This window comes from Sander lucioperca, chromosome 13 (assembly GCF_008315115.2).
Source record: "Sander lucioperca isolate FBNREF2018 chromosome 13, SLUC_FBN_1.2, whole genome shotgun sequence".
Lineage (NCBI taxonomy): Eukaryota > Metazoa > Chordata > Actinopteri > Perciformes > Percidae > Sander > Sander lucioperca.
This window is the reverse complement of record NC_050185.1, coordinates 26,468,274-26,483,956: the sequence shown is the minus strand read 5'-3', so window position 1 is coordinate 26,483,956 and position 15,683 is coordinate 26,468,274. Positions and strand designations below refer to the sequence as shown.

At 39.2% G+C, this 15,683-nt stretch overlaps 3 protein-coding genes across 3 annotated transcripts; all 3 read left to right on the top strand.

The window, feature by feature from the left end:
• The first annotated feature begins 1,590 nt into the window (after positions 1–1,590).
• LOC116060392 (olfactory receptor 146-like) lies at positions 1,591–2,535 on the top strand. The gene has a single exon (XM_031313923.2). The coding sequence runs from the start codon at positions 1,591–1,593 to the stop codon at positions 2,533–2,535; it is 945 nt and encodes a 314-aa protein (XP_031169783.2).
• Positions 2,536–6,975: 4,440 nt separating this feature from the next.
• Positions 6,976–7,915, top strand: LOC116060391 (olfactory receptor 8U1-like). The gene has a single exon (XM_031313922.2). The coding sequence runs from the start codon at positions 6,980–6,982 to the stop codon at positions 7,913–7,915; it is 936 nt and encodes a 311-aa protein (XP_031169782.2). The 5' UTR covers positions 6,976–6,979.
• Positions 7,916–14,480: 6,565 nt separating this feature from the next.
• On the top strand, positions 14,481–15,435 carry LOC116060378 (olfactory receptor 52N5-like). Its single transcript, XM_031313911.2, has one exon. It carries the CDS (start codon positions 14,488–14,490, stop codon positions 15,433–15,435), a length of 948 nt encoding a protein of 315 aa, XP_031169771.2. The 5' UTR covers positions 14,481–14,487.
• Positions 15,436–15,683: the final 248 nt, after the last annotated feature.

Here is a 15,683-nt window from a genome sequence, read left to right as displayed (position 1 = left end):
CAGCGTGTGACGCTGCAGCTGAGGGCCGAATAAAAGTGTCTGCAGTTTCACGTCTGGTCTTAGGTGGAGGGAGGTTGTGTTTTCTCATACGTGTGTAATACAATCTGTGTTTTAATGAATTTACATCGTATTTTTTATTTTCTGTTGCAGCTTTGTGGAAGAGTTCTCCGTGAAGTGGAGGATAACCCTAACGTGTTTCAGTAAGAAATCTAATCTGGGCACAAAACTTGTACTTTTGACTTATCTTCAAGCTCTTTCACAGTGTCAGTTCACCCAAATGATATTGCAGTTATAGATTTATTTGCAATGTTTTTGTTTCTGCCTTCACTCGAATGCATTAGAGGTGAATGAAAGTATTCTTCATTTTCTGTCGCTGCTTTATAGAAGAGTTCTCACTGAAGTGGAGGATAACGTGTTTAGAAAAGAAATCTAATCTTGTGCGCACAAAACCTGACACTTAAGCTTTTTTTAAAGTGTTGATTCACCCAAATTATATAGTAGTTATTGATTTATTTGTCATGTTTTATGTGTCTCTGTTTCTGCCTTCCCTCGAATGAAAGTTAGTTTGTGCAGCTCATTCAACATCAATGTATCTGTCTGTCCTCGGAGAGGGATCTCTCTTTTATTGCTCTTCCTGAAGTTTCTTAGATTTGTTTACTCTTTCAAAATTGTTTCTTTTGTAAAGTGCAAATTAATTGTTTTTCTCAATTACTCTGTTGTGATCGTTAGGAGCCGAATTCACGATACAAATTCGAGTACAAAGAACAAACTGATAACATTTTAACCCTCATGTTGTTCTCAGGTCAAATTTGATCTTGATCTTGGACTTTTCTTTCTTTATTCCATTCATGTCTACTTTCCAGCACTTTATTTAACATAACATGTATAATTTACTGTGCTGTTTCTAATGTTTTTAGTTAGTTTTTTAGCTTCTGGTTCAGTGTGGTAGTTGTACCTTGTTTTCATTTGTGGCGTGGAATCTTTCTGTATTTTGTTGCTGTTGTCAATAATGTATGTTTGTCATAGAACTTGATGTGATTTGATGCCTGCTGCAGATTACATTTCCATCAGGATAACAAAGTTAGAAAGGCAATCAGTCATGAGTCAGTCATGAGTCAAAGGGAAAAAAAACAAATATACTACTTTAAATATATATTTTTTTTCAGGCTTAATTACATAGCATTAGATTGGTACATAGATTTGCATACTCAAAATTGCATGTTTTTTTATTGAAAAAACTTAACATTTTCCTCCAAAACCCCTGGCTAAATATGTGCACCGAGCCCTTTCACAAATCTAGGGGAAACAATGCAGTGTCTTCTTTTTTTTAAGTTTATATTTTGGACATTCTTTGGCATTTATTTGAGCTGACAACAGAAAAAGGGGAGAGAGGGGGAACCCCTGCAGTTTACACAGATATGGATAACCAAACTTTAAACTTTTTGTTATCTGCTCTAGCTTTCCCAACATTTTGTTCACAGTCATCTAATAATATTGGTTCAAAATGATGTGAAATTACATGTTCTTTATTGCACCTAACCCTGTCACAAATCTAGGGAAAACGCTGCACTTGTGCAGTTTTACACAGCTATGGAGAACCAGACATTAAACGAGGACATCCTGCTCCTGGAGGGGTTAACCATCTCCCCCCAGTCCAACATTCCTGCTTTCACCATCCTCCTCCTCATCTACGTCTTTGCATTGGTGTCAAACATCAGTTTGGTCACGCTGATCTTCACAAGCAGGAGCCTCCATCAGCCCATGTATCTGCTCTTCTGCAACATGAGCATCAATGACATTTTTGGGGCAACGATTGTCACGCCGCACGTACTCCGAGATATTTTCATTCCATATTCAGAGCGGTACATTCGTTACGTCCACTGTGCCGTCCAGGCCTTATGTGTTCACTTCTACGCGGCCACCACTCATACTGTTCTGATTATCATGGCTTTCGATCGCTACATGGCCATCTGCAACCCGCTGCGGTACGCCTCCGTCATGACCAAAGGGATGGTGGTGAAGCTGTCGGTGTTGGCGTGGACGGTGTCATTGTTGATTGCGTCGACGCTCGTAGGCCTCAGCATCCGTTTGTCACGCTGCAGGCGGGTTATACCTAACCCGTTCTGCGACAACGCCTCCTTGTTCAACCTCTCCTGTGAAAACGTTACTGTCAACAACATTGTCGGCATCGGCTACACGGTGCTCCTGCTCGGCTTCTCTGTCTGCAGCATCTCAATCACTTACCTGAATATTGCAGTGGTGTGTGTGCGCAGTAAGAACAAAGCTCTGAACAGCAAAGCGCTGCAGACCTGTTCCACCCACCTGGCCGTGTACGTCTTCCTGCTGGTGTCAGCCGCTGTCATCATCGCCCTGCACCGATTCCCTCGGACGGCGGACTACAGGAAAGTGGTGTCGGTGTTATGCGAAGCAACTCTGCCGGCGTTCAACGCCATTATCTACGGACTGCAAATTAAAGAGATCAAGCAGAGGATCATCACTTTGTTTCGCAACAGTAAAGGGGATGGAAATAAATGAAATACAGCTGATATTTGCATGTAAAACTAATTTTATCTACTTTAAGAAATGTATTTACAGAATTAAACTTGGATTTAAAAGTTTAATTTGTGAAATATAAACATATTTGTGGTAAATTTGCCTTTTTAGGTGAAAACGTATGCACACCATTTCATATGATATCCTACGAAATTAGACGTAGAGCTGTAATCGGGCCTCAAATGTTTGGCCCGACAAGGCCCGAGCCTGACAAGTACATTTTGATTGACAGCTTTTTAAAAGCCCAAACCCGTTTACAGCCTGACATTATTAAAATGTGCGCACGCACACAGCTCTTTTGCCTTTTGTCAAGAATGAGTCAGTCATAATTTTTTTAACATTATTTATTCATGACTAATGTAGGCTATAGGCCACTTGGAAGTTGGAACAAAGAAATAAACTAAGTCTTCTGTAACATCGTAACATCTCAGCACTTTAGGCCAACATGCCTTATCAGCGACGACTTCCCTGTCGTTTTGCTGTCATACTTTAACAGAATGTCGCATCTTTTGCATTTCACATAACCCACTGGCTAATTATTCTCATTATGCATTATGCATTATGCATTATGCATTGTGGTCAAAATGTTCCACACCTCAGACCTTGCTTTCTTTGCCGGTGCAACCAAAACGTAATCGCCACAAGCCAGCCTCCGTTTCACCTCCTCAGCATCCATTTTCGCGTTAATCGAAACACATCACCTGACCGCTCATTTACCGCAACCCGGAGCGCAAGCCCGAGCCTGGCCCGAGCCTGTGTAAAATGATAGAAATAAAGACCGAACTCTGGGGCAAAGATCTTCAGCTCTAATGTGATTATAGAGCACAGTGAGCTGCCAGTCATTTTAGCGATCATGGCATTTGAGTTAAGCCAAAAAAAAGTGACCACAACACTTAAGTTTAGACACCAAAACGACTAAGATTATGGAAAAGATTGGGGTTTCATTTAAAACACCCGTTTATGAGGTGAAAGTATTTAGTCTTTTTTAAACTATTAAAAATAATACTTTATTTGCAAAATGTAAAGTGCAAAATAATTGTTTTTCTCGATTACTCTGTTGTGATCTTTAGGAGCCGAATTCGCAATACAATCCAAATTCAAGCACAAAGTACAAACTGATGTATGGGTTTGATAACATTTTAACAAATAAGAATCGGATCTAACAGGATCTAAATGAGTGTTTCTGTGACTTCCTGTACAGACAGAAGGTTTCTTGAAATGGTCGGAAACTGTCCGACTTGACCACAACTTTTTGTCTCCGCCGCTGCTCCCGTCCACTTTACAGATGAGGTGTCGCTCATCTCCAACGGGCCTAATGTGTCCTTTAGCAAGACAATGAACCCCAAGTTGTTCCCTGGATGCTACTATGTGTCTGTCTTAGGATGGGTTCAATCAGGGGCGGTTCTAGGATCAGACCTTTAGGGGGTCTCAGCCCCTAATGAGAATGTGACATGGATGAGTGCAAAAGTGTTAAACACCCCCCTGCTAAATCAGTAATTTCAATGGATAACAATGAATATATGTATTTATTATTATAAGAGAGGAGAAATGCAAAATATTGAACATATGAAAAAACTACGAAAGTCCCTTTATGGACTACCAGAATCCAATGAAATGATAATAAGGTGTAAACAATAAATTAATAAAAAATAAAACTTTCCATCACTGGGTTACAGGTGCATAGCATCGGCGACAGTGAGACAGGATATTAAACCTGCTTCTTTGAACCTGTAATTATTTGTCTTCTGTCACTAACAGACAAGTTTGCAAACTCTACCTTAAAGCACTAAAATTGATTAAAAAAAAAGTTATTTTTTTATTATTATAATTTTTAGGGGGGCTGAGCCACCCTAAAAAGGGTCTAAAATCGCCACTGGGTTTAATATATTTTACTGTATATGATTGTATGTGACTAATAAATAAAATCTTCTTTATGAAATAAAAGCTTCTTTTTTTGTTATTTAAACAGGCTTTTAGTTAGACAACGGCTTTTGGTTTTTGGTATTTTAATCCCCCAGGCTGCAGTGCTGCATGGAAGGCTTAGGCAATGGTTAGGGTTGAATTCAACGTTGGGGGCTTTAAACACCATCGAGCACGTTTTTTTTATGGCTGTCTGATTTTATGATTTCCTTTGTATTCTTATGTCTTTTATTTATAAAGTGCCATATAAATAAACTTTAGTTACTTACTTCTTTATTTTTGGTCAGTCTCTATGCCAATATCTTAAATTAAAAACAACCGGCAGGAGATACACATGCTCAGTATCAATGGATGCCAAGCAACAGTTGACCTGTCAGCGTATGACGCTACAGCTGAGTGCTGAATAAAAGTGTCTGCAGTTTCACGTCTAGTCTTAGGTGGAGGGAGGATGTGTTTTCTCATATGTGTGTAATACAATCTGTGTTTTAATGAATTTACAGAAAGAACATATTCTTTATTTTCTGTCGCAGCTTTGTGGAAGAGTTCTCCGTGAAGTGGAGGATAACCCTAATCCTTACGTGTTTCATTAAGAAATCTAATCTGGGCACAAAGCTTGCACTTTTGACTTATCTTTAAGCTCTTTCAAAGTCTTGATTCACCCAAATGATATTGCAGATATAGATTTATTTGCAATGTTTTTGTTTCTGCCTTCACTTGAATGCACTAGAGGTGAAAGTATTCTTCATTTTGTGTCGCAGCTTTATAGAAGAGTTCTGACTGAAGTGGAGGATAACGTGTTAACAAAAGAAATCTAATCTTGTGCGCACAAAACCTGACACTTATGCTTTTTGAAAGTGTTGATTCACCCAAATTATATAGTAGTTATTGACTAATTTGTCACGTTTTATATGTGTCTCTATTTCTGCCTTCTCTCGAATGAAAGTTAGTTTGTGCAGCTCACAGACATTCAACATCGATGTATCTGTCTGTCCTCAGAGAGGGATCTATCTTTTGTTGCTCTTCCTGAAGTTTCTTAGATTTTTTACCCTTTCAAAAGTGTTTCTTTGGTCGTTTTTCCTAATCTGATTCAAGGCTGTAATGATAGAAGAATTTTGAAGCAAATTGACTTGGAGGTTTGACAACTTCTCTTTGTTTCTTTTGTGAGAATTACTTCCAGTGAAAGCTCTTCATTGTGTAACTGGGACATTGTTTCTGGAAACAGCTGTTCCTGGGACATTTTGGAAATCTTGAAATGCCATTTTAAGTAAAGAAATAATGCTTTTTGTAATATAGGTGAATCAACCCTTTAATCAATTAGGCCAAGATGGAGAGAGAAATCAGACATGGTGACTTAATATGTTGGATGCCTCTGTAACAAATTAATGATAACAACAGTGCAGAATAACAAAGATCTGTGTCACATTACAGCCTGTCATTGTTATTGTGATGTAGACATGTTTAGATTCACTGTTAAAACTTTATGAAGACGTTTTTTAGGGCTGCTGCCTCCGAGTCGACTAAGATTTCTTAAGTCGATTCTTTTTTATGCTTTTTTCATGGTGAATGACTTATTTCCAAGAAACCTATGTGCAAATACTTCAACCCTGTTGCCTAAATAATTACGCTCCAAAGAAATTGCATTTTTAAACATCATTTCGAGGGTAACGAATTTTCCGTATGGTTACCGTTGTGAATTGAAACAAAACTACTTGGTTAGATTAAGGAAAAGATTTTTCAAAAGTTAGTACAAAATAAGTTAGGTGACAGTTTAAATAAGTATGTTTGTTATGTAAATTAATTTTCATACATGATAAGAATGCTCCCTCTGAGTCGACTAATTGGTCGTTTTGTTCTTAGTCGACTACGATTTCTTTAGTCATTTTTTACGCTTCTTTCGTGCAGAATTATTCACTTTCAAGACATGTCTAAACAAATCTCTGGTTTTATAGATTTAAAGTGGGGCTTTTGCATGATTCTTTGTGGAGAAACTTAGTTTTACAGATCTGACATTAAATCAACTAGTCGTTGAGTCGATACAATCGTAAAATTGAGTGTTAGTTGACGAAGAGTTTTCTTTAGTCGAGGACAGCCCTACTTCTCTCACACTTATGCTTCATAAGAAAAATACATTGTTTGGGTTTAAGTGTTTGTTACATCATTTAGCGTGAAAAAAAACTAATTTTTTTACCGATATATCGATTAAATCAATAATTGATGACAGCCCTAATTAAAGGAAATTGTTTGATGATGAACTCAGTTACACTCAAGTTGTTGAGTATCTTTATTATTTGACATAGGACTATCTCCTGGAACTCAAACAGTCACAGTGAGATCTTGTGGAGAAACTCAGTTTTACAGGTCTGTTGATTAAATCAAGACAATTTCTTCCTGTGACTTTTTTAAAGAGTCACAGTTAAATCTTGTTGCATTTCTGTAACTTTAACTACATATACATACAACTGCAGTTGTACATTCAGAGTCTTTATCCTGACGAGACAGATGAGAAATGGGAAACAACACTTTTGTTGGGGATATTCTAATCTTAGAGGGGTTAAACGTAACCTCCCAGTCCTTTATTCCCGCCTTCATCCTCCTCCTCCTCATCTACATCTTCATCTTGGTGTCCAACATCGGCCTGGTGGTGCTGATCTTTCGGAGCAAGAGCCTCCAGCAGCCCATGTATCTGCTCGTCTGCAACATGAGCATCAACGATGTTTTTGGGGCGACAATAATTATACCTCATGTCCTCCGAGATCTTTTAATTTCAGACTCAGAACGGTACATTCATTACATCGACTGTGCCGTCCAGGCGTTTTGTGTTCACCTCCATGCGAGTGCTTCTCACACGGTGCTCATGATCATGGCTTGTGATCGTTACGTGGCCATCTGCAACCCGCTGCGATACGCCGCCGTCATGACCAACAAGATGGTGGTGTTGCTGTCAGCAGCAGCATGGGGAACGGCCTTCGTGCTGGTGGCGATTCTCGTGGGGCTCAGCATCCGCCTGTCACGCTGCAGGTCAGTTATCTTCAACCTGTTCTGTGACAACGCGTCCTTGTTCCAGCTGTCCTGTGAGAGCGTTCTCATCAACAACATCTATGGTCTCGGCTACACGGTGGTGCTGCTGGGCTCGTCCCTCGGCAGCGTAACGATCACCTACCTGAGAATCGCCATGGTGTGTTTGAGTAGTAAAAACAAAGCTCTGAACAGCAAAGCGCTGCAGACCTGCGCCACTCATCTGGTCGTGTACGTCATCCTCGTGGTGTCCGGCTTCCTCATTGTGATCCTGCACCGCTTCCCTCTTCTGGCCGAACACAGGAAAGTGGCGTCCGTCCTGGGACACGTTGTCCTGCCGGCCCTGAACGCTGTTATCTACGGACTGCAAAATAAAGAGGTCCGGCAGATGATTAAAACTTTGTTTTATAACAATAAAGTAACTTGACATGTTGCATGTTTTGTCCTCTTCTACTGTATTTTATACTTGTATATTTTTTAAACTAAAGATAATTTTCATTGTCGATTAATGGGTGGATTATTCTCTTGATAGATGGATTAGTTGATTGGTCTCTAAAATGTCAGAAAATTGGTGAAAAATGTGGATCAGTGTTTCCCAAAGCACAAGATGACGTCCTCAAATGTCTTGTTTTGTCCACAACTCAAAGATATTCAGTTTACTGTCACAGAGAAGAAACTAGAAAGTATTCACATTTAACAAACTGACATTACACAAGTTTTACTGTTTTTTCATTAAAAATTACTTAAACCAATAATAGTTGCAGATTAATTTAATCTGCAATTAAGTTTAATTTAATTTAATAGTAATCTTTGCAGCTCTAATTTGAGAGAATCTGTGAAATCATTGTACTGTTTGAGCAAGGTAAATGAATAACACTGTGGTGAGATACTATGTAAAAAAAGATAATATTTTGTCAGTTGGGGCGAAAGAATCCTAAAAAGATTACTGGAAAAGACTTAAAAATACAGTAATTTTCTATAATACAAATTTAGTTTGTATCTTTAATTTGAAACGAAATGTGTATTTTGTGGCTTTTACGATATTTAGGCCTGTAAAAACTAATTTTAAATTTAAACTAAATTTAAATTTGCAAACATAAAATATATTTCTTTAAAATATGGAAATTTTGGGCGCCAGGATAGCTCAGTTGCTAGAGCAGGCACCCATATATATGTTCGACTCTGACCTGCGGCCCTTTGCTGCATGTCGTTACCCCCCTCTCTCTTCCCATTCATGTCTTCAGCTGTCCTATCAAAATAAAGGCTGAAAATGCCCAAAACATTATCTTTAAAAAAGTATATGGAAATTGTATTGTTATTCAGTCATTTTCATTATTATTATTGTCATTATCTTTGTTTTGTTGTTTTGAATTAAATGGGAACTCCAGCGATTTAGTATTGCAACACCATGAAGTTAAAAAAAACCCGCAGCAGTCAATGTGGTGCACTGGCGAAAAACATCCGAAATACATACAAATTACAGCGTATTATGCATCGTATTGATTTCGGACGAGCCGCCAAAATTGAACTGACAAGACACTAAAAAACTGAAGTTAAAATCAAAGCAGAGGCCGAGATGTCCTGATTACACGTACACTGAACACTTTACAGTTTTTTAAAAGGAAATACACATACTATGACAACTCACTCAGTACAACATGACGTGATTTGAACATGGACAGATTGGTGCAGTCGTGGATGTGTTTGCGGAGAGAGTTCCATATGGATGGCAGCTATAGAGAAGGCTCTGTCGCCCCTGGTCCGGCGCTTGGTCGTGATTGGTGGCAACAGTAGGTTGACATCAGAAGAGCGGAGGCTGCAGGAGGGAGTGTGGTGTAGCAGGTTGGTGAGATAGGAGGGGGCCTTTGTTGAGAAGTGCTTTGTGAGTGAGGAGAAGGACTTTGAATTGTATTCTACTTTTTGTAGCGATACGTACGAATGGTTCATGAGAACAGCCTGATTAACCGCCATTTATATAATGTTTCTCATCTTTACAAGGCTTAACTGAACCCTCTACATAATGGATTGATGAACTTCATTCATGGGTTAGGGGGTTAGGGTTAGGGGTTCAAACGTTTGGGTCCAAACTGACTATACATCATATTTATACTGTGTACTTGATTTGAAAATTTGGTTTTGCTCATCCCCCTGCAGCATGGATAACCAAACTTTCAATTTGGATATTAAAAGTCATCTCTCAGTCCTCCCTTGCCGCCTTCATCCTCCTCCTCCTCATCTACGTCTTCATCATGGTGTCCATCATCGGCCTGGGGGTGCTCATCTTCATGGAGCAGAGCCTCCAGCAGCCCATGTATCTGCTCATCTGCAACATGAGCATCAACGATGAGTTCGGGGTGACGACCGTCATCCCTCGCATCCTGAGTTACATTTTCGTTCCAATCACAGACCGGTACATTCATTACATCGACTGCGTAGTTCAGGCATATTTTTTGGATACATTTTTTATTGAGAAAGGCAAGATTAACATTACACATCACAGATTTAGCCCTTTCTTTCTTTTCTTTTTTTTCAGCTGCCCTATCCCTTGACATACATAAAATATTCCAAAACTAAAACCAAAAAGTGTTTCATTTTTAACTTATAGTGAGTAAATGTACTGAAATGGCCACCATCTTGGTGGACTGTGATGTGTAAGATGAGAAAGCAGAGGTTAAGTCATGTATGTCATGATTGTAAAAAAACAGTGGCTATCTGTACATCTTTGCAAACCAGTACAGAAGGCATCAATAAATTGTTGGGGAGGGTCATGCCTCTTTTCCCAATCATTTTGGAGAAAAATGTATTGCGGGCGAAGGGAGGGTCAAGTCTATTTTGACTAAAGATCCCAAAACTCCTCCGGTAGCCCCTTAAATAAAAAACGAACAGTCCCTTAGCTGCCGTGAAACCAGCCCATAAGATGCGTCTCTGCTCTCTGGAGTCGTCATTTAGTAGGAGCAAAATTGGAGAGAGTATAATCCTAACTTTAAGCATGTCACTTAAAGTGAGAGATATCATCTTCCAGAACCTAACCACATCGGGGCATTCTCAGTACATATGCATAAACGACCCCAGGACATCGAGTGGACATAGGTCACAATTGGGATATGTAGTAATTTTCATAGAATGGTGCCTTCTAGGGGTAAGGTACATCCTATGAGCAAATTTGTAATGTATTAGTTGATTATCTGGATTGTTAGCTGTACCACACACATTTTTCCTCACTGTGTCCCAACAGATATCTTCAACATTTATAGCAGCTAAGTCCCTATGACATGTGGTCTACTGGTAATCGTTTGCCAGGATCAAAAATAAATTTGTAAAGTTTAGAGACACTCCCTCGTGTTGGTCCCACTGAGGCTAATATCATTTGAAGAGGATGCGTGGGGAGTGCTGATCCCCATGGGACATGGCTGACCTTAACTGCAGGTAGAAAAAAAAAGATGATCCCGGAAAATCATACTCAGCCTGTAAATCATTAAAGGCTCTTAAGCCATGGTCACAATACAGGTTTTTTAAAACATAAACTCCCCTGTTCTTCCAATGTGTGAAAAAGGTATATTACCCTTAAGAAGTGAAAAATTGTTGAAAATTGGGGAGTGATTGTGCCATTTGGGATGTGCGTGTACATGTTTCATTACAGTACGGAAAGTTGTGAGGGCCTAAACATAATTTGGCTTTTTTAAATGGTATGTTGGAATACACTAGGTCCTGCAGTCTGTGAGGCAGCGACAAATTTTCCTCAATTGGTCTCCAAAAGACTGAAGAACCAATATTGAACCAAATAGATAGAGGGCGTAACACAAAGGACCGAAAATAGGTCTTAAAATCTGGGAGAGCCAGCGCTCCCTGTGCCTTGCCTCATTGAACAGTTGTGTTAAAATCGAGGCCTCTTTCCTTTCCATATGTTTTTAGATATTAATGAGTGAATATTTCCCAGTAGCCAATTTGAGTAGTAAGAGGAATCCATCCATTTTAACTATTGCTAAATGGGCTTGAAATGAATTTGGGAGATTTGACCAGTGTTGAAAGTCCTTCTCTATACATTTGTATATACCTTAAAACTTTTGTGCTGCAATAGAAGTCAAAGAAGGGAAGATATCAATGCCGAGATACCTGACTATAATTGGTCAGCCCAAATGTATCCAAAGTAGCCCAAAGATAGTCCCAGTCCCATTCCAACCAATCAAACGCTTTCTCGGCATCCAGTGATAGAACCGAGCAGGGTGCGTCTATGCTACTTGCCGTATGAATAATGTGCAGCAGGCGACGCACATTATCTTATGCTAGAGTTTTAATAAAATCGGTCTAACGTTGTGAAACGGTCACAGTTTGGTTAGATTTAGGCACCAAAACTACTTGCTGTATAGAATGTGACATTCACACTTAAGATAGTTTTTGTTTCCAGCAGTGGCCCCTAATCTGAGGATCCCCCACGACGGGTCTCCAAAGCTTCACGGGGGTGTCAAGAGGCCTTCTTAGTTAAGTTTGAAAAGAGATCGGGGTTTGGGTTACATCAGTACATCAGTTACGTTGCTTCACTTCCGGTTACACATGTGACGCAGAACGTGACTTAGCTCTATTTGTTCCTTGAAGTAAAAAGATTTGTCATTTGCTTTAACTAATGTTCAAACTGGGTGAAATTCCTGTTTGACCAATCCTTTATTACGTGGAAATTTGGCGCTCTTCTACTTCATCACCTTACTTCCTGCTTTACTCACGTCATGATTACTACTGCCACTAGAGGGGCACTGGCACTGTAAATGTAAATATAGGTCGTAATTGCTGCTTGAACAAACAACTTATGTGAACTTTTTTCCATGGGAGGACAGTCTCTAACATTTGCACAGTGATATCAGTAAACACAATGCTATGGATGAGATCAAGATCAGGATTACTTATATAATTATATATTAATAAACGTACTTTAAATAATTACAATACATTCATTCATCGGTGCCGTTTCTCGACACTCAAGGACACCTTACATGTACAAATAATAAAAGATAAAAACAGATGCACAACAAAGACCAAGCAGAAAAACAAGGTAATACACACACACACACACACACATATATATATATATATATATATATATATATATATATATATATATAATTATGCTGAGTATGGCAGTTTGAAGAGTTAGCTTTTTAGACAGAACTCATGGTCAGAGCACTGTGCGTCATGTGCAGAAAAGTTGAAGTCAGATAACATTTGTGAAGAACACAATGCACTTCATACAAGTTCAACAAAGTTGAATGAAACTTAAAAACATCATTAAATGATTCGGGTATGAAGACATCAAAGCCCTCAGGGGCCCCCAGTGGAGGTCTGGCTTATAGTGCTGCTCAGACAGTTTATAGAAAGAGTCTGCAGTCCAACTCTGGTCTGACTGGAGGAGGTTCACATCAACAAGTAAGCCTGACACACTCACTCACTCAGCCTAGCAATGTTTCTCACTGCTCACTGAGTATTGAATGAACTGTATCTGCATGTTGTGTAGAAAAAGATAACTAACTGAAATGTTAACGTTGATGAACAAAATGAACTGTGTTTTTTCAAACTGGAAAACAATCTTCCAGATGTTAGATTTTCAAAGTGTTTTAAAGAAATTAAAATCATTTAACTAAAGCTAAACTTTACGTATAGGCTTGCACAAACATTTTAGTTGACTGAAATGTTTTGTAGCCTGAATGACAGAAAATAAATAGGAACTAATACTTGTTTTTATTGAAGCAGCTTAATCTGTAAATTTTAAAATTTCAATGTTTGCACAGGAATTTTGTCCGCTCTTCTAGTAGATTGTGGTGAATTTTGTGTTGTGTTTCCTGTTTTGAATTTGGAGACAGATGAGACTGCCCAAAAGGTAAAACATGTAGAGAAGGATTCTCTCTTTGTGCCTGAAAATGTTAAATATATTGTTTAGATGCAGTGTTAATGTTTGACTTGACTTTGAAGATTTTTATATTTGAAGCCGGTTTCATTTCGTAAGTAGGTTAAAAAGTAAAGTTTAAATGTTTTCCCGTGCATTGGTGTGTAAGTGACTAATGTGAACAAAGAAATCATTGAAATTGGTCCAGTATTGATGGGCATAAATGGGTGAATTAAGGGTTTATGTCAACCAAACTAGATTTATTTTTGTTGGAACAGTGGAAAGATCAACTAAGACGGCTTTTAATAGTTTACTGTTATTTCTGTCGACTTAGGTCTATCTCTGTAGGGATCCTTTCCATAATGTTGTCAGACACTTAGAATAATAATCTGAGCCTGTCAGCAGCAAAATCAGCACTTTTAGTGAACATTTGCCAATTAACATTACATTGTAGCTTGTTTCGTTTTGCCAAATACTGGACCAATTTTATGGCCATAGATCTTGTTCCCATCAGTCACTTGGACACGAAAACATGAGAAAATAGAGTCCAGGTTGAAACATACCAAAGTGTCCATTTACATTTAAAAATGATGGTGAAGTGTGGCGAAATAATTCTGTGCAATTTTATAAACAATATGTTTCTATAACAGTGCTAATAATGTGCTTTTACATTTAAAAAAAAGTCATTTTGATGTTTTTTAACTGCTGCTATTAAACGACGACTTAAAACTACATCAAAAAGTTGTTTAGATTTCTGCGCAACCTTCAGACTAAGCGAAAGAAATTGAAATGCAGAAAATCTGATAAAATGGAGAGAGCCATGAACAACTGTTTATTCAAATTTTACTGTGGTTTATTTAAGGGGAACTTCTGCATCAATTCACACTTTTTTATATATAATTTAATATATTCTGGGTAAACCTGATTCATATAAAATAATCAAATCTGGAGAACAAAGTTCAGTTGTTAATTTTACCATAACATAGGACTAAAATTCTGTTTAACATTAACTTTATTTATGGGTTAGGGGGTTAGGTTTAGCGGGTTAGGGTTAGGGGATCAAACTTATTTGTTCAATCTGGCTCAACATATATTACATGATATTTAAACTGTTATCCCCCTGCAGCATGGACAATGCAACTTTCAACCTGGATATTCTCCAGCTGGAGGGGTTAAAGGTCAGCCCTGAGTCTTCCTTTCCCGCCTTCATCCTCCTCCTCCTCATCTACGCCTTCATCATGGTGTCCAACATCGGCCTGGTGGTGCTGATCTTCGCAGACAGGAGCCTCCACCTGCCCATGTATCTACTCTTCTGCAACATGAGCATCAATGATGTTTTTGGGGCAACGACCATCATCCCTCCCTTGCTGAGTGACGTTTTTATTCCAATCACAGACCGGTACATTTATTATTATGAATGTGTCGTTCAGGCGTTTTGTGCTCACTTTCATGCGAGCGCCAGTCACACGGTGCTCATGATCATGGCTTTTGATCGTTACGTGGCCATCTGCAACCCGTTGCGGTATGCCGCCATCATGACAAACAGGATTGTGGTGTTGCTTTCGGTGTCAGCCTGGGCGGTGGCTTTATTGATGGTGGTGATCCTCGTGGGCCTCAGCGTCCGTTTGTCACGCTGCAGGTGGGTCATACTCCACCCATTCTGCGATAACGCGTCCTTGTTCAAACTGTCTTGTGAAAGCGTTCTCATCAATAACATCTACGGTCTCGGCTACACGGTGGTGCTGCTGGGCTCGTCCCTCGGCAGTGTCACGCTCACCTATCTGAGGATCGCCATGGTGTGTTTGAGTAGTAAGAACAAAGCTCTGAACAGCAAAGCGCTGCAGACCTGCGCCACCCACCTGGCTGTTTACATCATCATGTTCGTGTCAGGAAGCATCATCATCATTCTCCATCGTTTCCCCGACTTGTCAGACCACAGGAAGCTGGCTTCCATCTTGTTCCACGTGGTCCCTCCTGCTCTGAACTCTGTTATCTACGGACTGCAGATCGAAGCAGTCAGAGAAAAGTTCATAGGGTTTACCAGGAAAAAAAACATTATGACAGAGGCAAAATGACTCAATACTAAATGAAAGGGTTAACCTGGACCCTATTTTCCCATGCATAGGGGTCTAAGTGACTAATGTGAACAATAATCTTTGACATTGGTCCAGCATTGGACAGCCACAAACCAGGCTGCAATGTAACCCTATAGGACAACTGTTAGCGTCCACTAAAAGTTCTGTTTTTGCCACTGACATGCTCAGCTTATTATTTTAAATGTCTGACAACATTATGGAGCAACAGGTTCTCACACTCATCTCGT

What these genes read in the sequence shown, in the direction of transcription:
- LOC116060378 (XM_031313911.2), top strand. Translation starts at nt 14,488, where the DNA reads ATGGACAATGCAACTTTCAACCTGGATATTCTCCAGCTGGAGGGGTTA.
- LOC116060391 (XM_031313922.2), top strand. Translation starts at nt 6,980, where the DNA reads ATGGGAAACAACACTTTTGTTGGGGATATTCTAATCTTAGAGGGGTTA.
- LOC116060392 (XM_031313923.2), top strand. Translation starts at nt 1,591, where the DNA reads ATGGAGAACCAGACATTAAACGAGGACATCCTGCTCCTGGAGGGGTTA.